The following is a 20,553-nucleotide window of genomic DNA, read 5'->3' as shown; positions in this document are numbered from 1 at the left end:
TTTCATAGAACTGGAGCTGAGAGAAATCCAGTGGTATAGTATAGTAGTTCATGCTGAGCAAGTAAGAACAGATAGAACTGTTCAAGCACCTGTCAACTATTTCAGCATTTTAAAAGTACAGAAGAAATTTTTGAAGGGGCATATTACTGAAAGTACAGAAACCTCGGGAGAACACCCTTGGATTCTGCCATGGAGCCCTTGGTGCTGCTCCCATAAAGCAATGATAGAGTAGCTGTTTCTAACATAGAGATTTTTCTCTAACAGCAAAAGCCAGGAATTCTGTTTCTGCTCACCTCCCTTCTCATGGGACTAGAAGGTGACTGTGGGGTGTAAGAACTGCCTCTTACACATTATGATCTTAGATCTCCATTAAAGAGACTATGAAATGATTCAAACAACACCAAGCTAAAGCATCAATCTTTATTTATAAAGTAAATTACAAAATAGATAAGGTAAACTTAGTTAATTTTAGCATCTGAAGGTGGCTTTCATTGAATACATAAACACACTGATAAACAAATTTTTTCATTTACAACGTCAATCTGAGCAACAAAGCAATTTTTACCTTGATTAGTTTAACTGTTGATAGGAGTGTTTTAAAAGATCAAGATCTCCCTAAGTTACAACATAAACATTTATTAAATAATTACCTGTCCTTTTAATTAACTATTTAATAGCTTGTGACTTAACTGCAAGCAGCTGCATTGCTTCTGGGCTTTATGAAGGCCAACAATTTGAATGGACACTTTCAATTATTTAATGACCAGAGACAGTTAATGGAGCAACTTTGATTAATGCCCACATTTTGCCCTGGTTCTGAACATTCATGAACAGAAGTAGAGGCAACTGTGTAGATGTAAATGTGACAGATTGTACAAAAAGAACAGATACTTCTTATTGCTGTTAGGAGAATAGCTACAAGAGGCCTGGAGAAGCAGCCAGCAGTGCAAGACTTCATATAATTCTCTTTTTGGGAAAAGAGAAGCAGACATGCTCAGGATATGACTGATTCCTGTCTGGGCTGGGTGTGTACATCACATAGAATATTTTCACATAGGGAAATTTACAATGTCTGGTTTGGGCCGAACTCTAAAGCAGCTCATCATAAATGCTCTTGCATAACCATTTAACCAGCTCTCATCCTCCTCCAGATTAAGTTTTCCATCTCCTATCCTCATCTACCTAGGGCAGCATTGCACAAAAATCCAAAAACAAAACCAAAAAGCAACAGTGAAAAAAACCCCAAAACAAACATCCAACAAAACCATCACAACATCCACACAACCATATCAGGTCAAACTGTTCATTATTTAAATAAAATATTTAGTCTTAAAAAGCTGAACCTCTTTACCAGCTCAAGAAAGTGTAGAGGTATGAGCACTCTTGCTATGGCTGGCACAAGGGCAGGAATACTAAATTCAAACAACCCTCTAGCAGTAAGTTTTCAATGCTACAGTCCTTAAAACCAAAACAATACAAAAATTCCAAAGTGAATTAGGTGCGTTGCAAATATTTGAGTTAACCAAAAAATACATTTAATTGCAGTGTACAATGAGCTGCACACACAATAACCATATTTAAAAAACAATGACATTTGCCTGACACATAGTACAGAAGGCAAGAGGCAGGAAAAGAACACAAAAGCAAGCAGGAGATTAGCTGAGGATCAAGAGCTATTGAATTGGACTGATGTAGTGTGTAAAATTAAATGAAAAAAAAAGCTGAAGTGTAAAATTTCTGCTGCATATAAAAACCCCACGGTAATACCCACTATTGCAACCTTCACATTATATAGTGCAATCTCAGATGTCAACAGTAAGCTAGTATAGCCAAACTAGATAATAGATAAAACAGATTTTTTTTCAGGAACTACTACTGTCAAATCATTATCCCCTACAAACCTTAAATCCATCTTTCACCAGGTAAACACACTATTCAGCTCTATAATGAGTATATCCAGCAGCTGTGATAATATCCGATAAACCAAAGCTGGCAACTCCCATGTAGCTTTAAAAAAACCAAAACCAACAAAACTCAAAAACCACAAAAGTCACATAAAAGACACTAAAAAGCAAGTCCTCACTGGGAATATAATTTATTCACAAGTATTTGCTTCATCACACAGTTTTAAATATTTAAGGTCATCCAATACTTGACTTCCACATCTAATTCCCCCTTAATGCACTTATTAAAATAATCTAGTTTTCCTTTTCCTGTTAAACACATTACTTACAGTTCAATCAAGTTTAGACTATTCTGGCTGATTTAAGTATTTTGAAGAAGGGAAGAAAAAATCATCAAAATCCTAACTAGGGGCTTGCTGCCAGCAGTTATTCAAGACCTAGTTGGACTTAAATTACAGATGTAAGTTACACTGAAGTTCAAACATTTAGAAAAACTAATTTTCAGAATATCTTGAAAGTAAAAATTGCAGTTGATAGTACAAACACAGTAGGACTTCAAGGATAACTCACTGTTATGAAGCAAGACTGCTTCATTTTTACTGAACTTAAACATTTTTAGATCCAACTGCACCGATAATTAATTACTTTAGACATACTGCTCTGAAAGCAGCTCCATAATCTATTGCATATACTAACTCATTGACTTTTAATCTTCTTTTTACTTGGTCATTCAGTACCTAATATGTAACACTTATGAGTGATACAGAAGTCTGGAAAAGCTATTGTGTTTTATGTCAGATTTCATTATAAGATAATTCATTAAATCAGTTATAAATTTGAGATGACCAAGTCTTTGCCTCAGAAAATGTCCATCTATTCCTGAATGCTTATATTAATTGAATGATAACTGATTTTAGTTTATCTTTTCCATTACAAGGAAAAAAAAACCCAAACAGAACAACAACAAAATCCAGCAATGCGTCCTGTCAAAATCCAAAGACAACCTTTTATTTTACTATTATCCTTAAGTGCTACAAGGAAAAATAAAGTTTTATTTGGGACAACACCAGTCCTTCATCTCTTCTCACATGGAAAGTCTTAGAGGTTTAACAGGCTACGTGTAAGAATACAGCTGTGACTTACTGACAGAATACATGGGCTTCACAGTCTTATGTCTGCAAAGTTTATGATCACATGTACAGCTATTAAATAATGGCTTCTAAATTAAAATAAAGGGGTACTATCTTAGTTTTTTTTTTTCTTCTAGCTTCAAAATAATTATCTCTTCTATATGTCATAAAACATGGTCAACAAATATAATCATGTAACAATATAAAAAGTGTTGAGGTCAGAAAAGAGAAGAGTACAAAGAGCTTTTATTTATCCCTAGCATCTATCAATGGAATGATTTCAGTTCATTACCAAAAGCCAGAATTCCACTTCTTACTTTAATGCTTAAATACAAACACAGTTTCTAATCACTTGGTGTTTCAGTCTCTGCTGGACCTCTGATCAGTCTTCGTATTCCTCTCTTCCCTGCAGGACCTTTTGGTTTAGCAAAACTCTGTTTGTAAGCATGTTGTTTTGGATGTACTTCTTCATAAAGAAAGTCAGCAGTTAACTCATCACCATTATCTATTTCAATCTGGCAGAAAAAAAATCATACTCAAAGTCAAAAACATTTAGAAACTTCGCTGAAACTCAATACTATATTAAAACCATATGTGCAATAATGTTCAAAGTCAAGCATGAAAAGTTCTCCAGCTTGTGCCTAATGCCCTGAGAAATCTTGGATAGTTTTTCTGAAACTCCCCTATACTCTTCCCACTATTAAGTGTGACTTAATTAGTTTCCTGAAATGTAAGCACAACTAAACAGTACATAGGCTAAGGACTTCTTTTTGTCACAAGCTTTGGCACAGTGTACCTGTTAACACTAACTAGGAGAACACATTCTATGTTACTTATTTACTCATTTTAAGCATTTAGACATTTTAAGAATCAAAATTGTTCCCTATAACATGTTTTAAACACTAACTAATTACACAATGTGGATGCATATTGTTATCTCTTGAGAAAGAGGGGGAGGAGTTATAAAGAAGCTTTTATTATTAGCTGGCTACTGCGACTCCGCAAGTACTCAAGTGTTTAACAAGGAAAAGCTAAAATAATGAACAGAATGGAGTGGAGTGTTTTAGTTTTCAAAATCTAGATATATGAAACCAAACAGAAAGAAAATAGTGTTCTCAAGCCAAACTCCCCTGTTATAAATTGCAGGAATTTAGAATTCAGAGAAATGCTATGGCCTTGCTCTGCTGAGCATTCAGCACTTCATGCCCTGCCAACCATAACACCTGACAGACTTGCCAGCCCCAGTTTTGCTGTTACAAGGACATGCTTCAGAAATTTCAGTCTGCAGGAATTTTCAGGAGTCACATGGTGCTTTAGTTTTGTTGCAGAAAGGCAATTTCAGAAAAATAATTACATACAAATGCACATAGCAAATATCTAGTTAATTCCTGTCATTTTACTAAAAATGGTTAGTATTAATTCTGCTATTTTAAGGTAAACATAATCTCTACAGAAACTAAGCTTCCACAAAAGTGTTAAAAACACATCCATAGGTAACAAGTGGATCATTTCTGTGGTCTCTACTTGGGAGGTGAGAAGCAACTTTTTGCATTGCAGTAAAATCTTTAGAGTGAAAAGATCAGCTTACTTGCAAATACTTGTTTGCCCCATCAAGGACTCCTAAGATAGCAGTCCTAATTTTCAGAACTGCAGCTTGAAATGATTTTGAAAATCCATACATAACTATGGCTTAAAGAAATTTAGTGTTTAACAACAGCAATATGTCATGGTCCAAAATACAACACAACTCTGAGTAAGAAATCACGTTAATGCTATAAAGTCCTTAAAAGTACTCTTAAATACTTCCTTGATGCACAAGGATATTTTGTTCAAGATAAAAGTGTAGAAATTATGAAACACAGTAAAACTTCCATGACTTAACTTTGATCCTCTAGCTCCATCAACAATTATTTCCTGTTCAGGACAAACTAAATTACACTTGTCATTGTTTACACAAGGTGGTGACAGAGACAATTATAGATTTTAATTAAGAAGGGAAGACAGGTATGGAGAAAATACCCATACACCCCCTGCACTTACCTTTCTCGCTATCTGCATCCACAACTGTGTTTCTACAATTTCTAACAGTGGACTTTTGCAACTAGAGTAGAGCATTCGTTCCCGTATACTACAGGTATACCCTGGCATAGAGTAGATGAAAACTGCAGGAAAAGAAAACAATGACACAAATCAAACCACAAATACACTCCATCAAAAGTTGTATCATAAAACCATTTATAGCAAAGAGGCAATGGAAATCAACTATGCAATCTGAAAGCAAAATGTGTAGTGCTGTTCTGGAGTGTTCTTGCTTCAGCAAGTGTTTCATTTCAAACAGGGGACAAGAGAATGGCCAGTATCTCTCTGTTTTCACATTTATGGGTGCTCATCATCAAAAGGGACAGCTCACATAAGAGCTCTCCTTCACAAGTTCACAGTTTCACAACCAAATGACTCTGAAATTTATGATCAGGCTGACACATCTTTCTCTCTGACTCAAAATTCCTAAGGAATTTGAAACAAGCCAGTAAAGTCTCATATTGAGAAATTGTCTCATACTTATGGATTCCAAATAGTCTCCTTCATGTGTGTGCTTATACAGGAAAAAGTGGTAACGTGCAGCATCCTTTGGAACTCTTTTTGGCAAGTCCTTAAGTTCAGTGTCAAATGTGTTGGCCAAAATAATAGTTTCATTCTTCATATCAATTTGCTGTAAACAAAGCAAACATGAATATAGTTAATACACAAAACAAAAAAAAACAGAGAACATGACATGATGGAATAAAGTTTGGATTAATCTAATTCAAAATAGTAATTTGTCAGCATACTACATCAACACACATTATTTAATAGGTGGGTAATCTATTTTATACATTATTAAAAAATAGTTGAAGTATTTTATACTTGCCAGTTGTACATAATTGAGTTTCTTATTTTTCAGTTTCTCCAGAGCCTGAATAGCATCTTTAGCAATGGGGAATGCTACTCCTTGCAGTGTTTGATGCTTGGTATCTACACCAACATCTGCCTGTACCTGGAACACAAGTCAGCTGAGTTGTTAAAAGAAACCTCTGCAGGCATTTATTTGGTTTCATACAATGACTGACAATGCAATTCCTATGGTTACACACAGAGTTAGCAGTAGCTATTACAAGAATAAACCACCCCAAGAAATCATCCCCATATACAAAAGATTTGCATTTTTTAATTTACAAGTCATGTTTGTTTGCTAGCCTGCAAAATTTCTTATCTCTGAAACATGCTCTGTTCTGCTTAGGAGAGCAACAAAGTCATCAGAGGGAAAACTGGTTCAAGTGTCAGTGAAGAAATTCTAGGTTAAAATCTGTTACAAAGACAACAATAATCCAGGAAAAAAATCTTGATTTTCATATGTTGTGTTATATTTTAAACTGAAAATATTCCCTATAAACTTCGTTATAGCTTAAAAAATTTTAGATCAAAACAAAGACATGATTTCTAGGGAGTCAAAATTTTTGAAGGAAGAGAGAAATTGAGACAAACTGATATTCTAGAAGGATAAGTAAAGCTTCTACTCTCCCTCCTGCTTCAACATACTCCTGCAAACAGCCTCTACCAAAATGAAAGCAAACAAAATAAACAAACAAAATCCTATTTTTTGTATTTCTAGACAGTCTACCACAAAGTAAAAAAAAAAAAAAAATCCAGGACAAGCTAGACAGTTATTCATAATCCAGTTATATTAGTGTCAAATTATTGGAGAGAACAGTTATTTTAAAGCTGATGTTCAAGAATTTATGTTTATCTTAGTATTCATTCAGTTTCTCTTAAAATGAGCTCTGGCCTCCAGTCTTCTTCAGTCTTAGTTTATTGTCTAAGTACTGCTTTTTTTAATATATTTACTTACTTTTAAAGTTTCACAATTACATTTAACATTGGTTATGAAGCTGCAAATGTCAAAAAAGTGTACCAAATGGAAAGTGTAGACCTTTCCTACCCTAGATCTATCAACTAGAAGATGTGCAGCTTTATTAAAAAGAGATGCTAATAAAATATGAAACAAACTGATAAAAAAATTAAAAACAAACACTTGTGGCAAAACATACTTGTACTTCACATTTTCAAGAAAAGCTTGTCAGCAACAAGGAAAGAGGAAAAGAAAGCAGGTGGGGAGCTTACTTTGCACAAGGATTGGTAAATTTATGAACAAGGTAAGAGAAAAAATGTTTTGCAAAATCTAAATCTGCATAAAAGCCTGACTGACAAATGTAAAATAGCCATCACAAAAATAACAAACCATCATAAAATACCATAGTCTAGAATCTAGATTAGAATACACATAGAAAATAAGTATTCCAAACTTAAAAACAAGCTGTGAAGTGTGGAGGTAGACAAGGGAAGAGAGTAACCCAGTGTAACTCCAGATCTAGAAAAATGAACAAAGCACCTAAGTCACTTAAGAATATTTAAATTCACACTGCTAAGATTTAGTTAATAATGGCTGCTGAGTGCTGGATAAAATGGCAGATGAAATTTCCTGTGAATAAATGTAAATGTATGCAGGAGGAAAAAAACCCCTCTTCTTCTACTTGTATGGTGACTGAGTTGAGCTGGCTACTACCATTCAGGAGCAAGACCTTGCATGTCATTCTGACTAAATCTGAAAATAACCCCAAGGCAAAAAAAAAAAATCTGAACACTCCCCATCCACAATGAAATGTTACAAATTGTTAGAAAAAAAGAGTAGAGAACAGAACACGTTATTACGCACTGGAGATATCAGTAACATGCCTGCATCTTGAATACCACATGCAGATCTGGCTTCCCCATCCCTCCATCTCATAAATTACATAGCAGAACTGGAAAAACTGCAGAGAAAAGCAAAAGGATCAGAAGTATGGAGTGCTTTGTTTAGGAGGAAGAACTACCCAGATTAGACTTGTCAGCCTGGAAGACATAACTGATAAGGAATACAACAGAGGTCCATGGATAGAGAATCATGGCACAATTGTGGCTGGAAGGGTCCTCCAAAGGTGATCCAGTCCAAATTCCCCCCCCCGCCCCACTGAAAGCAGCAACATCTTCAAACAGATCAGGTAGCTCAGAGCCCCATCCAACCTGACCTTGAATGTTTCTAGGGATGGGGCATCTACCACCTCTCTAAGCAAACTCTTCCAGTACCTCATCACACACCATAAAACAAATTCTTGCTCATAGCTAATCTTACCTACCCTGTTTTAGTTTAAAACCATTCTCCCTTGTTCTATTGCAACAGGCCCCACTAAAAATCTGTCCCCTTATTTTTTACAAGTCTCCTTTAAGTACTGAAAGGCCCCTAAGATTTCCCTGAAGTCTTCTCAGCTCCAGTCTGAACAAGCCCAACTCTCTCAGCCCTTTCTCACAGGGAGTATGTTCCAGCCCTATGATCGTTTTCGTGGCCCCCTCCTGGACCCACTCTAACAGGTCCAGTCCTTCCTGTGCTGAGTACCCCAGAACTGACTGCAGAGTTCCAGTGGGATATCACCAAAGCAGAGCAGAGGGAGAGGATCACCTCTCTTTACACGCTGGCCACACTGCTTTTGATGCAGCCCAGGACATGGCTGGCACTCTGGGATACAGAGGGCTTTATCTAAGGGGAGGGAGAAACTGAGGATTGACTAAATGACTCTTTTCTGCCTTCACCATACTATCTGTAGGGGTATCAGAATAAACCAGAGATTCTACAGAGCAGTCAATGGCTCTTTACAAAGTATTTTGTCAAGCTGTGGAATATACTGTCACAGGACCTGTGGCCAACAAAACCTTTATGTGGATTTATAGAAATGACAAGACTAGATGGATGATGGATGAAAATCCCATTAAGAAGAACAATATAGTAAGATGTCATCTGTTGCACAGGAAGCCCCCTACCTGCAAAGGTTGAAGCAACAGAAGAGCATTTAATGTAATTATGGCCTTCTTGCCCTGCTCCTACATCCTTCCTAGATTTCTGTTGTTCCCTCAAGGACTTGACAACAGTCTAGGTGATCCTTTGATCCGGCCCAGTAAAATATTTCTTAGGGTAATTATGAAAGAATATACATATGGAAAACTTTTTAAAATCAGAAAGCTTTTCGTTTTCTAAGTCTAACTACAGGCTTTGTAATGGTGCAAACAATGAAGAGAAAAATGATGTAAGTTAATGTATTGTGAGATGTTTCAAACAAAGCAAAAATGGCAGCAATATATAATTTATGTGTCCCTGAAAAGCAAAGGTATTGCTGCTGAAATTTCAGAACACATGAAGACTTGGTTTGCATGAATCACATTCTAAACACGTTGTACATACACTAATACTAGAAGCAATCGCCAATCCCAATCCAGAAGTTTTACATTCATTACTGTTTTATTTTTTTAAAGCTGATCAAGTAAAATGCAGTATTTAATGATTTCTGCATTGAATTGTTGAAATCAGACAAGAAAACTAACAAAAGACACCACTGGGAAAAAAAAGTGAAGAAAATTGCAGCAAAAGCACGGTAGAGTGAAAACAAAAGATACACAACTGTATTTAACACAATGGTACCCAGCTGCAGAAATAAATCATACTTCAAACACATGTACCACAGCTCGAACATACAAGTCTAAAGAACAAATAAGTTCAGCACATGACTTATTTTAATATACATCTGACATAAACAGTGTTGAAATGAAGGAAAAATGTGATAAAAAGAGTCCTCTGAAACTTTCAGTCACTAGCTATTTGGCAATCATCAATTCTTCTGCTTAAAGGCTCTCTCTCAGGATAGAGATTTTTCTAAAAAGTGTTTTAGCATAAGCGAATCAGTCTTTTAAAGTGATCAGCTATTTGGTTTGGATTTCTGTTTTATTTTTATTGGAATCCTCTTCCCTTCTTCTCAGTCTTAAAGACATATGCACTGGTACCAGAAACTATGCACCCTTCCTCTAAGAATAAGGCTGGTGAAATTCTCCTGGCAATCACTCACTGCAATAATTGCTATTCTTTGTTTTCTCTACAATTTCTGCCACCATGGGAAATGCAGGCAATCACATGTGGACAATGACTGAGGTTGGAAGACATCACCTTGTCCAACAAGACTGTTTAATCAGGGCCACCTACAGCCAGCTACCCAGTTGTCTGTCCAAACATCTTTTGAATATCTCCAGGATGGAGACCCCATAACCTCCCTGGGCAACCAGCGCCAGTGCCCAGTCACCCTTCACAAAGAAGGACATCCAGTGATACTAAAAGCTCAAGTTGCAACAATTAGGCTCTGCATTTGCCAGGCCTCTGATTCAGACACTAGGCCTTTTAAACACCGTGAGAGATCTCATGCCACTTCAACTCCTGCCACCATCCCCCTGTAGTTTCAACCCATTCAAATGTATATTTATATGCTTATCCACTCACACTTTCTGAAACTTTCCATTTTCTGTTCTGCCTTTTTTTGCCCTAGAAAGACATTTCCCTACAATACATTTGGAATTCTGCACCATTTCCCACACATTCTTGAAGACATTTTAGGTACCTCGTTAATCTTAATTTGTCGAAGTTCCTCTTCTGCTGCAGTCAAAGGTGCGGGGGAGGATTGTGATATCAAATATTTTTTATATCCATTCAGTGAAACATCATCCTGAAAGCATAATATCAATATTTATCAGGGTTTTTTTAGAATTTTAGAAACTTTTCTTCAATGATTTTCTATGGAGCATTGCAAAAATCAGTTGCCTTCCATACAATTATGTTCATTTTATTTCAATATTCCAATATTCCATTATGTCTTATTTCAGAAGCCCAGAGGTACCCAGTTTTATACATATGAATTAGCAGGTGGGATCACAGTAGGGTTCCACCACAGTAACAGCGCCTGTTGCAACCAAACCATTCTTAGGTTTAACAAAATAAAGACAAAGTAACCCACTGGACGCTGATGATCAAGATCCTGAGTGAGATCAGCAAATTGAACACCTTGAAGAAGCTGTGATTTTCACACAGATTAACATTAAAGACCACAACAATTAAGTTTATAAAGACACTGAAACCAACATTTTAGAGATATATAAGCTGTAACATAATGAGCCTGGGAAAAGTGAGTTATTTCAATGTCATCTTCCATGTGCCCCAGGCCCATTCTGAAATAACAGTAAGACAGAACTAATGTTCTCTCCTCAAAACTGAGATGGAAGGTCAGACTTGTAGGGCTAGACACAAATTCCATATATTACATAGACTGCTAATGGTTTGCTGCAAGAGGCAGTGAAAGACTGGTTGATTGAACAGACAAGAAAAAAATAACAGGATCCCTACCAGTAAACCCCCTTAGCACATCAGTTATCTACTCCCCTAGAATACAGCCTCTCCATATGTTTGTTAGAATAATGAAGCCTCCATGACAGGTTAATGATAAATATAACAAATTATTTACTCAGTGAGCAACAGAATTATTAGCCTCATGTTCACCACAACAGCCCATTTCTCTTTCACAGCTTTTTTCCCTACTACAATATCCTCTATTCTTCCTCAAACCTCCAACTCCTTCCATTCCATTAAAGAACTCATGCTCATGCAAAGAGATTAGAGCTATGCCTATTATTCTTAGGTTATTTAGTTTCCATAACGATTTGAAGCAAGGACTTTAGGCCTGACAATGAACTATATCTATTAACTTGTCCGAGGGAGCTTAAACACACTCTAACACTGGAATAACACACATAGCTTTTAACTCTTTTTTTCTTTAATCCAAAAAGACCACAAGCAACCCACATTCATACCAATAACATCAGCTACAATATTCATTATTTAAAGTCAGTGTCCTGACCTTGAAAAGAAAAACATACCTGTACAGTTCCAAATACTTCATCCTTAATGTGGCCACCTCCAAACTCTTTCTTAAGTGTTGCCCGGGTTGCTGCATACAACATTTTTTGACGAACCTAGCATATAATAGAACAGTAGCTTTTTGGTTTGGTTCTTTTTTTAAAATTTTGCTGTACACAGAGAATCCAACATGTTGGTGTACCAAGTCCATCAACAAACAATACTTTCTTGAACAAGTATTTCAAGTCTTGAAATTGCACTATTAAACTAGAAGAGCTCTGAATCATGATACTTGCTCATATTATTAAACTCACAAGGTCATGATACTATGCACTATTATCAAAGTAACTTCAAAACTGAATTGCAGCCTTAGGAGTATGAGCTTTTCTTTAAATAGGAAAAAAAATCAACATAATTGTTACTAATTTTAAATGGGAAAAACCACAATTGTTTGAACCTGTTGTCACCTTGTCTGTTTACTAATGGATGCAACAGAACTAACTCATTATTACTTTTGATTTGATAGTGACTTCAGATAGTTATGGTTCAACTAGAGTAGAAAAATTATTTTTGCTCCCTATTAACTTGCTATCTCACATAGTCACTTACTCCTCTCTCAGCAGTCCCACCTTCCCACTTTATTTCACCATCATGTTATCCTCTCCACAATACTTCATTCACCTTTTCCACATAATCCTCTCTATGCACATCAACTTTTGATGTCTTATTATTTCCTAACTGCTAGTGAAAGCAGTAGGAATACTTGAAAAGCTTTGCTTTCTGCTTTCCCTTATCCCACATTCCCAGAACTGGTATCCTAGTTTCTCCTAGAAATCCTTAATTCTGACCTCGATCCTCTCCCATGCTCTCAAAGCACTAGAAGGAGTGTATTCTGTGGCACACCACATAGCCACGAGTGCCAGCTGGGCAGCCAGCAAGCCAAACAGAATAAACAGCTTGAGCTCACACTGTAATTCTTCTCTATATGAGCATCCATTAAGATTTCTGTCCTATATCTTTCCATAAATTTTCTGAAATCCTGACAGTAAGACAGACAAACAGGGCAAAAAACCTGTATCGTGTCCACCAGTCAGGCTAAAAATACATAGGATCAGCTGTACTCCATCTAGACCTACTGATTTGCTCTTTAATTATCTTAAAAAAGCATCTTCCTAGCTGTTTTCTTCTTGGAATGTAGGAAGAGGTTGGGGAATACTTCATTCCTCAAATCCTTTTCCTTCATACCTCAGATTCAGATCAAATGGTACTGTTGAAAAATCATTACCGTGAAGCCTCCGACGACTGTTACTTACAGGAGAGTGATCAGGTGACCATGCAATGAAGATCCACTCATATCCTTGAGCATTCTGTGAATCTAATCTGTATAATATGTAACATGGTTGCTTGTCTTCAAGAAGGGGAAGGATAAAGGAATCATAATCCTTTTCCCATGATCCAACTGGCTGTCTAGAGGATCCCACAACAAGCTGCTCTAAAACCAATAACCAAAGCTACAGGTTAGCAACTATACAGTTAATAGCATCTGTCAAAATTAATAATTACAATAAGAAGTTAATTGGACACTTAATTGTTCATAATTATGCCCAGAAGAATGGAAGACAAGAACAGTCAGTGTAAAAGTAGGTGAATTCCTACATAAGCTGTGTATGTTCAAACCCTAACTTACTTTAACCAAAATTCTGATAGTAGAGAAGTAACAAGCTGGCTGTCATCAGGTTCTTTGATCTGAAGCAATACTACTGATTTTAGTTTTTTTAGCATAACATACACAGCAGGGAAATTAAAACTGTTTATTTTTAAATAAGCAAAAATAAAATAAATAAAAAAAGTTTATTTTTATATTTGGAATACTTAGATATAAATAAGATAAGAGTAAACTTTCCAATTTTAGAATTATAATTATATTGCTCTTGGTATAACACATTCCTGTTTGTATTCATTGTAAGGACTCAATAACCCAGTTATACAGTGAAAAGAGTTTGGAATGAATATGCTTGCACTAATCACTAACTTGTCTATGTAAGTAGATAAACCTCTTTCTAAAATAGCTTCACAGCTATGGTCTCTTTAAATGACTGAAGTTGTTTATTACGTATAATTGGTTTAAGTCTGTATAGAATACTTCAATGGTATTTAATTATGTGAACAGCTGTAGCAACAAGATTTTTCTCTTATTTATACATCGCACCTCTGTTTCCAAAGGAAATATTAGCATACTGTCTTACAAAACATTTAACCGCTTCCCAAGAAATACTAGCCCACACAAGTGGAATAGAAATAGCTTGTTTAAATGGGGTCCTGCAGCAGTTTGAAGACCATCATAGCAGCTAGTATACAAATCACCTTTTGGGAGCCTAGGTCTTACAAAACTTCATACAAAAGTACAACAGCACACAAATGCCTCTACAGCAAAACTTTGAGCAAAACATTCCACCACAGTAAGTCACAGAACATGAACAGCTCAGGGCAAGGGTGTCTGGCCCTTATTTGAATTAGACACAAAGTACCTGAACTACCTGAAGCTGGACAGTTAAACCAAGGGTATTCAGAATGTACTTGCCAATTCTGAACTCTAAGTGGATTTATACCCACTTGGATTTAAGATACAGCCAGAGAAACTTCATGCCCAGCAGCAAATCTCTTCTCTTATTAACTCAGATTAGCAAAACACAATTTGAATTTTATCTGTTGGCTATTATCTGTTCCTTAAAACTCCTGAAGACAGATGAGGAACTGCTCTTCTTCCAGTATACTGGGAGTTTTACAGGTTTCCTTTTGAACTGCAGAAAATACTATCAAACACTGGATTCTGATTCTTATGGAGATGAAATGCACATACCTATACCTATATGTTTATATCTATATATATATATGTTTATACACATGAGTACGTACACACAAAAATAGGAAATGAAAAAATAGGGAAAGTATTAAATTTGTATCTTATTTCTAGGCTTCACTTCATATTGTAAAGTAGCATATACACAAAAGCATATTGTTTTGCCTTGGTTAATGGGAAAAAAACCCCCCAAAACAATGGTTTGTCAGCATTGACTTTGTGCTACTCACACTATCACAAAGTCCTGCCCATAATCTTACTACTTCCACAGCCTCAAAGAAACCTATCTTAAAATATCAGAAGACTTCCTAAGAAAAGAAAACACAAGGAAGGTAACAGTAGGTTATTTACCTACCAATGAAAGTGTATCTGTATTTGTGTATGTGTGTACATGTAACTTTCTCCAGCTAACAGATTTTTACTGTACTGTAAATGAATGACGTCTAAAACAAATGCCTTCAAAGTGGACAACGGACATGCTTGAAAAGATGGACTAAACCAGGAAATATCTTATACAAGCAACATTTCTATTAAAGAAAATAAAAGTAATTATATAGTCTGTCTTTCAATGTTTGCAGTCTACATCCCTTGCCTAGAAGTTAAAAAATCAAACTCCAGTTCTGATCGAAACTGTGTAATTTTCTATTTACACATACATGTTGAGTTTTAAGAAACAGCTTTAACTTTGAAAATTTAAATAAAGTCACAGATTTATAAAGACATTTTCTATGTAGTCAGAATACCACTTAAACATCTGCTTTAGCAGGACTTTCTACATGCAGCACTTTTATCTGCCTTTTTAACCAGGATATATCAGTATAAAATTTACAGTTCTACATTTAAGGTGAGTGGTTGTTGTGTAAGAATAGCTCTCTGTCTAGTGAAAGTAAACAGTGCCCAAATGCTACAGAGGTGTGGAAATTTTAATTTCCTCTACTCTTTCTTTAGTAAGCGATAAGAATAAGCTTATTTATACTCTCCATAGACAATACAGAGCAGTTCTCAGTAAAATATAAAATTACATTTGGGAGAAAAATTCAAACGCAAAAATACAACAGTATTGTAGTAAAAAAGTTTAGGATCACGAAAATTTAAATTTTACCTTCTGTATACGAAAAACCTTAGTAACATTAAGTTTGGCAGAGTTCTGATTTTTAAACAATTGTACGTGTAAGTCATTAAAAGAACTAGGAAAATATCTAAAAGAATCAGAAAAAAAAGAATAAAATTTGACTAACCATTGTCAATGACTATTTTTAAAAGCCTGTATTGTCCATTTCTGGCTCCAACAAAGATGTCTTTAACACTTGCACTAGCTGAAAAAGAGAAAATAAAAGTAATCAAATTAACACATTTCACTTCCCTAGGACAAAGAATATTCATGAGGGTAAGAACAATACTGGAAAAAATGTACAATTGGCCCTTTGCTGCAAAGTTGGACAGCAAAACAAACCCAGGAGTGATGCTGCTCCTATGCTGCACACTGTTCCAACCATCATCATACCACACAAAGATGAAAGGCAACATTACAAAACAGCCCTGCTTTCTAGCATACCAAATGATCTTCAACATTGTGAAAACTACAGGTGACATCATATCATCAATCTCATGTTTCAGAGTTAACACAGCAACACAATAAAAATATGACGCATCTCAAATTACAACAGCTTCACCAAGTCTGCAGGCTTAGCACAAACTTTCAGACAGAAACTTTACGCCTGCCAGGAAAATGTTAGAGCTTGTCTGGCTGAAGTGATGGTCCTTCCTGAGAGCACCTCTCTGCAGAGTACCAGTGGAAGCTGCCACTCACTGTTCACCTTTCATACCGCCTAATCTCCTTCTGTAGTTGACAACATTGTTCAAGCCCCAACCCACCGTAGCATGATAGCTTTATAGTGAATTTACAAAGTAACTAAAATATTTTTTCATGTTTGTAAATCACATTGACACTATACCACCATCATGACAGACTCAATTCCATAAGCACACCGAAGAACTGCCCTTGACTCGCATGAAGACTATTCTTAACTGCCCTGCTAAATAATCCAACTGCAAATCAGTTTAAGTATACCAGAGTTGTAAGGATTTACTGAAAAACATTTATTGCAAGCTGGTCCTTTAAATAATCCCACAGGACAGAGCACAGCACCAGCAAAACAAACATCACACCAGGAAACAAATAAATGGATTATTTATAGTCAGGTTGAGGCCAAGTGAACAGATGGGATCCAGCAACATTACTGCCCATACTCAAAACATTTTACATTTATGTTCATCCAAGTGGTGCCAGCCCCATCCTGAGAGTCCAAAATGGCATGTTAAAAGAACGTGTTAAACAAACAGTTGCAGTGGGTTTCCAGTTCAAGCCCAGTTTCATCCCAGCTGGCTTCCCCAGTGCAGACCCCCACAGTAATTTCCTGCCAGCTTTTCAAGTCATCTCTGCTGGTCCTCACCATTCCATTTGGCAACCAAACATTGTGCCATTTTCTAGACTTTCTGTTGCCCCAAAACATTCTTTGTCCTCTTCTTGTCTATTACCCTTTTGTTCCTTATTCTCTCATTACAACATTGCACACGAAAACAAGAACAAAATACAGCAGCCTCTACACCAATTCCAGAATTGTGACATTTTCCTGAAAAAATATTTTGAGGCACTTGTGAAACCAGCTCACTATCAAGTGACCTATGGGTTTTGTTCATCATGAAGGCTGTTAAATTCCTAACGGTGATATTATTTTCTTCTTAAACTTTCTGCATTGCAGAGGGCAACAGAATCAAAATCTGGGTTTATTTCACAACTATTTTGCAGGGAACATTATATTAAAATTATTTAGAAGACTGTAAACCCATTCAATTGTATTTCCCTTCAGTTTCCACATTCTGTAACTTCCTACAGTATTTATCTGCACTGGCCTGTTTAAAACGTCCAGTCCTTTTAGCAACTGCCTGGTACATATCACTGTGCCCATGACTTCATTTCTGTTTCCAGAAAAAAGCAGCCCATGCTGCCAAATCTTGTAATTGTTTATGAGTGACAGTAGCCTGTTTGTAGCTAAAGCCAGCAATGGCACAAGCAGAGCTATTCCTCTTCCAAATGGCAGAGGCTGATGCTTTGCTGCAAACAGGACTCCTGATTAGTGCCTGCTGAGGCAGGTTCCCGAAGGAAAGCTGCCGAGCTCTCTCTCCTCAGCTCTCCTCAGAGGACAAATTATTCTCAGACACGAAGCAGAGCTGCAGAAGAGGATTAGCCACTCTTTTGCTTACAATAAGCAACAGAGTATTATTCTGCTCCTCCCTGCCTGCATCGCCTGGAGAACAAGGGATTACGATTCACTAACAGGTTTCCCCAGACTGGGAAAAAAAAAAAACAACAAAACCATTCCAGGTGCACCTCTAGCCTGAGAACGGCTGAAGAACTTAAAACAAGAAGCTGCAAAAAGACCCAAGATTGGCATGCAAAGGAAGGAAAAGAAGAGCGGGAAAAGGGTGCAAACCACACGCAGCCAATGGACAAAAAAGGGCATAGAAGAGCAGCTAAGGGCTGCCGTGGCTGGGACAAAAGTCACCTTCAACAATAAATACCGGAGAGCAGGCAAAGTACATGGTGCTAGTCACCGAACACGCAGATTGCAGAAATCCAGATAGTAAAACCCGACCCCTCCGTAATCCTGCTATATAATCCCTGCTTAGCAATTCTGTGATTCAGAGGAGCCCGCTAATACTGCGAAACAATACGCTGTCTCCTTCTAATTGCTCCTCGCACCGTCCAAGGCCTGGAAACACGGAAAAAAAGGTTCCCACATACTTTCCCCCTTTGTGGCCTCCAGTGATGAGCTTTATAGTGGACTCTGGTACGCCAGGGCTCCTGCTCCTCCCCAGGGCTCTCGCTCCACGGGAGCCAGCAGCGGCCCCGGCATATCCCGCGCTGTCCAACCCATCCCAAACTCGGTGCGGCGACCCCGAGCCGGCGACAGCCCCCGGCCGGACGCTGACTCCGCTGCCGCAGGGAAACCTGCACTGGGGGAAACTACCTGAGCCCAGGCGGGCCGTGCTGCCATTCACGGGGCTCTGCAGCGAACACTTTTCTCGGGCGGGCTCCCTGTCTCTCCGGGGCGGACGGGCGCGCTTCGCCGGGCCGATAAACCCTGCACGCTCCGCCTGACTGGGAACGGAGCTATGGGTTCGAGCCCGAGGAGCCGTGGCCGCAGGGGACGAAACCAGCAGCAGTTCCCCCGCTCGCTCGCCCCCTCGCCAGCCCGCGGCGCAAAGGACGGGCTCCTCCGGCAGCAAACAAAGAGCGCAGCAGTGGGAAAAATCCCGCCGGGAACGGCCCGCTAAGCGCCCGCCGCGGCCGCCTGCCCCCGCGCCGCGCCCCGACCCGCGGAGAAAGGCGCTGCGCCCGCCTCCCGCCCGGCTAGCAGGGCCACGCCGGAGACGGGGCCGGCTGTCATGAGGAGCAGCGGGCACCGCGGAGCGGAGGCGCGGGGAGCCCCGCGGGTACCTTGGATGCCGGTCTGGTGGGACATGTCGCACCGCGCCCGGGCACCGCCGCCGCCGCCGCCTCCCCGCCCGCCCGGCACGGCCCGGCCGCGCGCACGTGACGCGCCGCCGCCACTCAGCGGCCGGGAGGGAGCGCGGCGCCTTCCGGGCCCCGCCGGGCCGGGCCGGGGGCTGAGGGCTGAGGGCAGCGGCCGCCCCTGCCCGGGCACCGCCCTGCCCCGGCACGCCCTGCCCCGCGCCCGCTCCCCCTGCGCCTCCTCTCGGCGCTTCAGAGCGGGGACCGGGCGCAGCTTTTCCCTCTCCCGTGCCCTTTGCTCTCCCTCTCCTCTCCTTTCCGCCGCCCCCTTCACTTGCTGTCCCGGAGCCGGCACCGCGACCCGCCGCGGGCATCGCGGGCGCAAAGCCTGCGGTCAGTCATGCCCGGCAGGAAGGGCCGTGTACCCCGCGGCACGGGCTGCTCGTTAACCGAAGTAATCGAAATACAACTGAGATGAATTTAGTTGGTCTGTAGAAGCCCGTGGTGGAGACCTGCCCCTCTCTCGCTTGGGGCAGCACAGAAGGATCCATCAGGTATGACAGCAGGCTGCATGCATATAGTGTAAATTTTGGATTAAACAGTCCCTGACAAAGAGCCCAGAAGTCAGGGAACAGAGCCCACAGCCAGGGCTCACTCCGTTCAAGCCCTTGCCCCTGACAAGGCAGTCTTTGTTAATTTTGCAGTATTTGGTACGTGGTGGCACTGTATCAACAGACACAATGAAGATTTCTTCTCTCTCAGTGCGGATCTGGTGGTTGAGCCACTTGTCTGCTTCAGCAGGGCAAGGATCTATGCTTAGGAAGGATGCATCTGCTTCTCAGGGCCCTATGCACGGCCAAAGGCTCCTTTATGCCTTTTCAACCTGTGCTGATACAGTTCCCCTCAGCTTTTTCTTTCAAAGTTTACAGTGAAGAAGAGTCCTGCACCATGAATTTAAGCAAGCTCTGAAGGTCGATTTGCCTTTGCTAGCTCTTTTCCAGGCTTATCTGTCTATGGGTTGAGAAGCATCCTCCTCTTAACAACAAAAATGGGAACTATAGCTTCTTTGAAAATCGCTTCATTGTCGTTTTGTTAAAACCTCCCTGGTGGGTCCCCCTGATGGGGAGACCCCTAAAAAGTTCTGTGCCAGGAATGAGAGATGGATGGGACTCTTGGTTTTTCTGTCTTCAGGTTGCTGTTTATTTTTCTCTTATCAGAAGTTCAGCATGCTGTCTGCGTCTCAGACTCAGTGTACAAAGAGAAGGCACCAAAGTCACAAGACACACAGATTCAAGGTCCTTTACAGCTATTTTGTCCAATTAACTATCAGAACATACTTTATTTTT

At 39.2% G+C, this 20,553-nt stretch overlaps 1 protein-coding gene across 2 annotated transcripts; it reads right to left on the bottom strand.

Moving 5' to 3' along the window:
• Nucleotides 1-406: 406 nt before the first annotated feature.
• Nucleotides 407-19,262, bottom strand: TWF1 (twinfilin actin binding protein 1). 2 transcript variants are annotated; one of them, XM_058023489.1, is made up of 9 exons: nt 19,193-19,262; nt 15,930-16,007; nt 13,145-13,323; nt 11,852-11,947; nt 10,543-10,647; nt 5,943-6,068; nt 5,594-5,744; nt 5,075-5,196; nt 407-3,549 (listed from the first exon to the last, which is right to left on the bottom strand). In XM_058023489.1, the coding sequence occupies exons 1-9, from the start codon at nt 19,215-19,217 to the stop codon at nt 3,379-3,381; spliced, it is 1,053 nt and encodes a 350-aa protein (XP_057879472.1). In that variant the 5' UTR covers nt 19,218-19,262; the 3' UTR covers nt 407-3,378. The 2 variants fall into 2 exon arrangements, with proteins under 2 accessions (XP_057879472.1, XP_057879473.1); XM_058023490.1 differs by lacking the exon at nt 19,193-19,262 and having other exon boundaries at nt 13,145-13,318; nt 15,930-16,009.
• Nucleotides 19,263-20,553: the final 1,291 nt, after the last annotated feature.

Source organism: Melospiza georgiana, chromosome 4 (assembly GCF_028018845.1).
Source record: "Melospiza georgiana isolate bMelGeo1 chromosome 4, bMelGeo1.pri, whole genome shotgun sequence".
Lineage (NCBI taxonomy): Eukaryota > Metazoa > Chordata > Aves > Passeriformes > Passerellidae > Melospiza > Melospiza georgiana.
Note: the sequence above shows the minus strand (reverse complement) of the source record. Positions and strands in the feature narration are given on the sequence as shown.

Coding starts and splice junctions, on each gene's coding strand:
- TWF1 (XM_058023489.1), bottom strand. CDS start 19,217: ATGTCCCACCAGACCGGCATCCAAG. Junction 6,069..10,542: donor GACAAATTAAGATTAACGAG/GTACCTAAAATG, acceptor CTTGTGTTCCAG/GTACAGGCAGATGTTGGTGT. Junction 5,745..5,942: donor AACTCAATTATGTACAACTG/GCAAGTATAAAA, acceptor CTTTGTTTACAG/CAAATTGATATGAAGAATGA.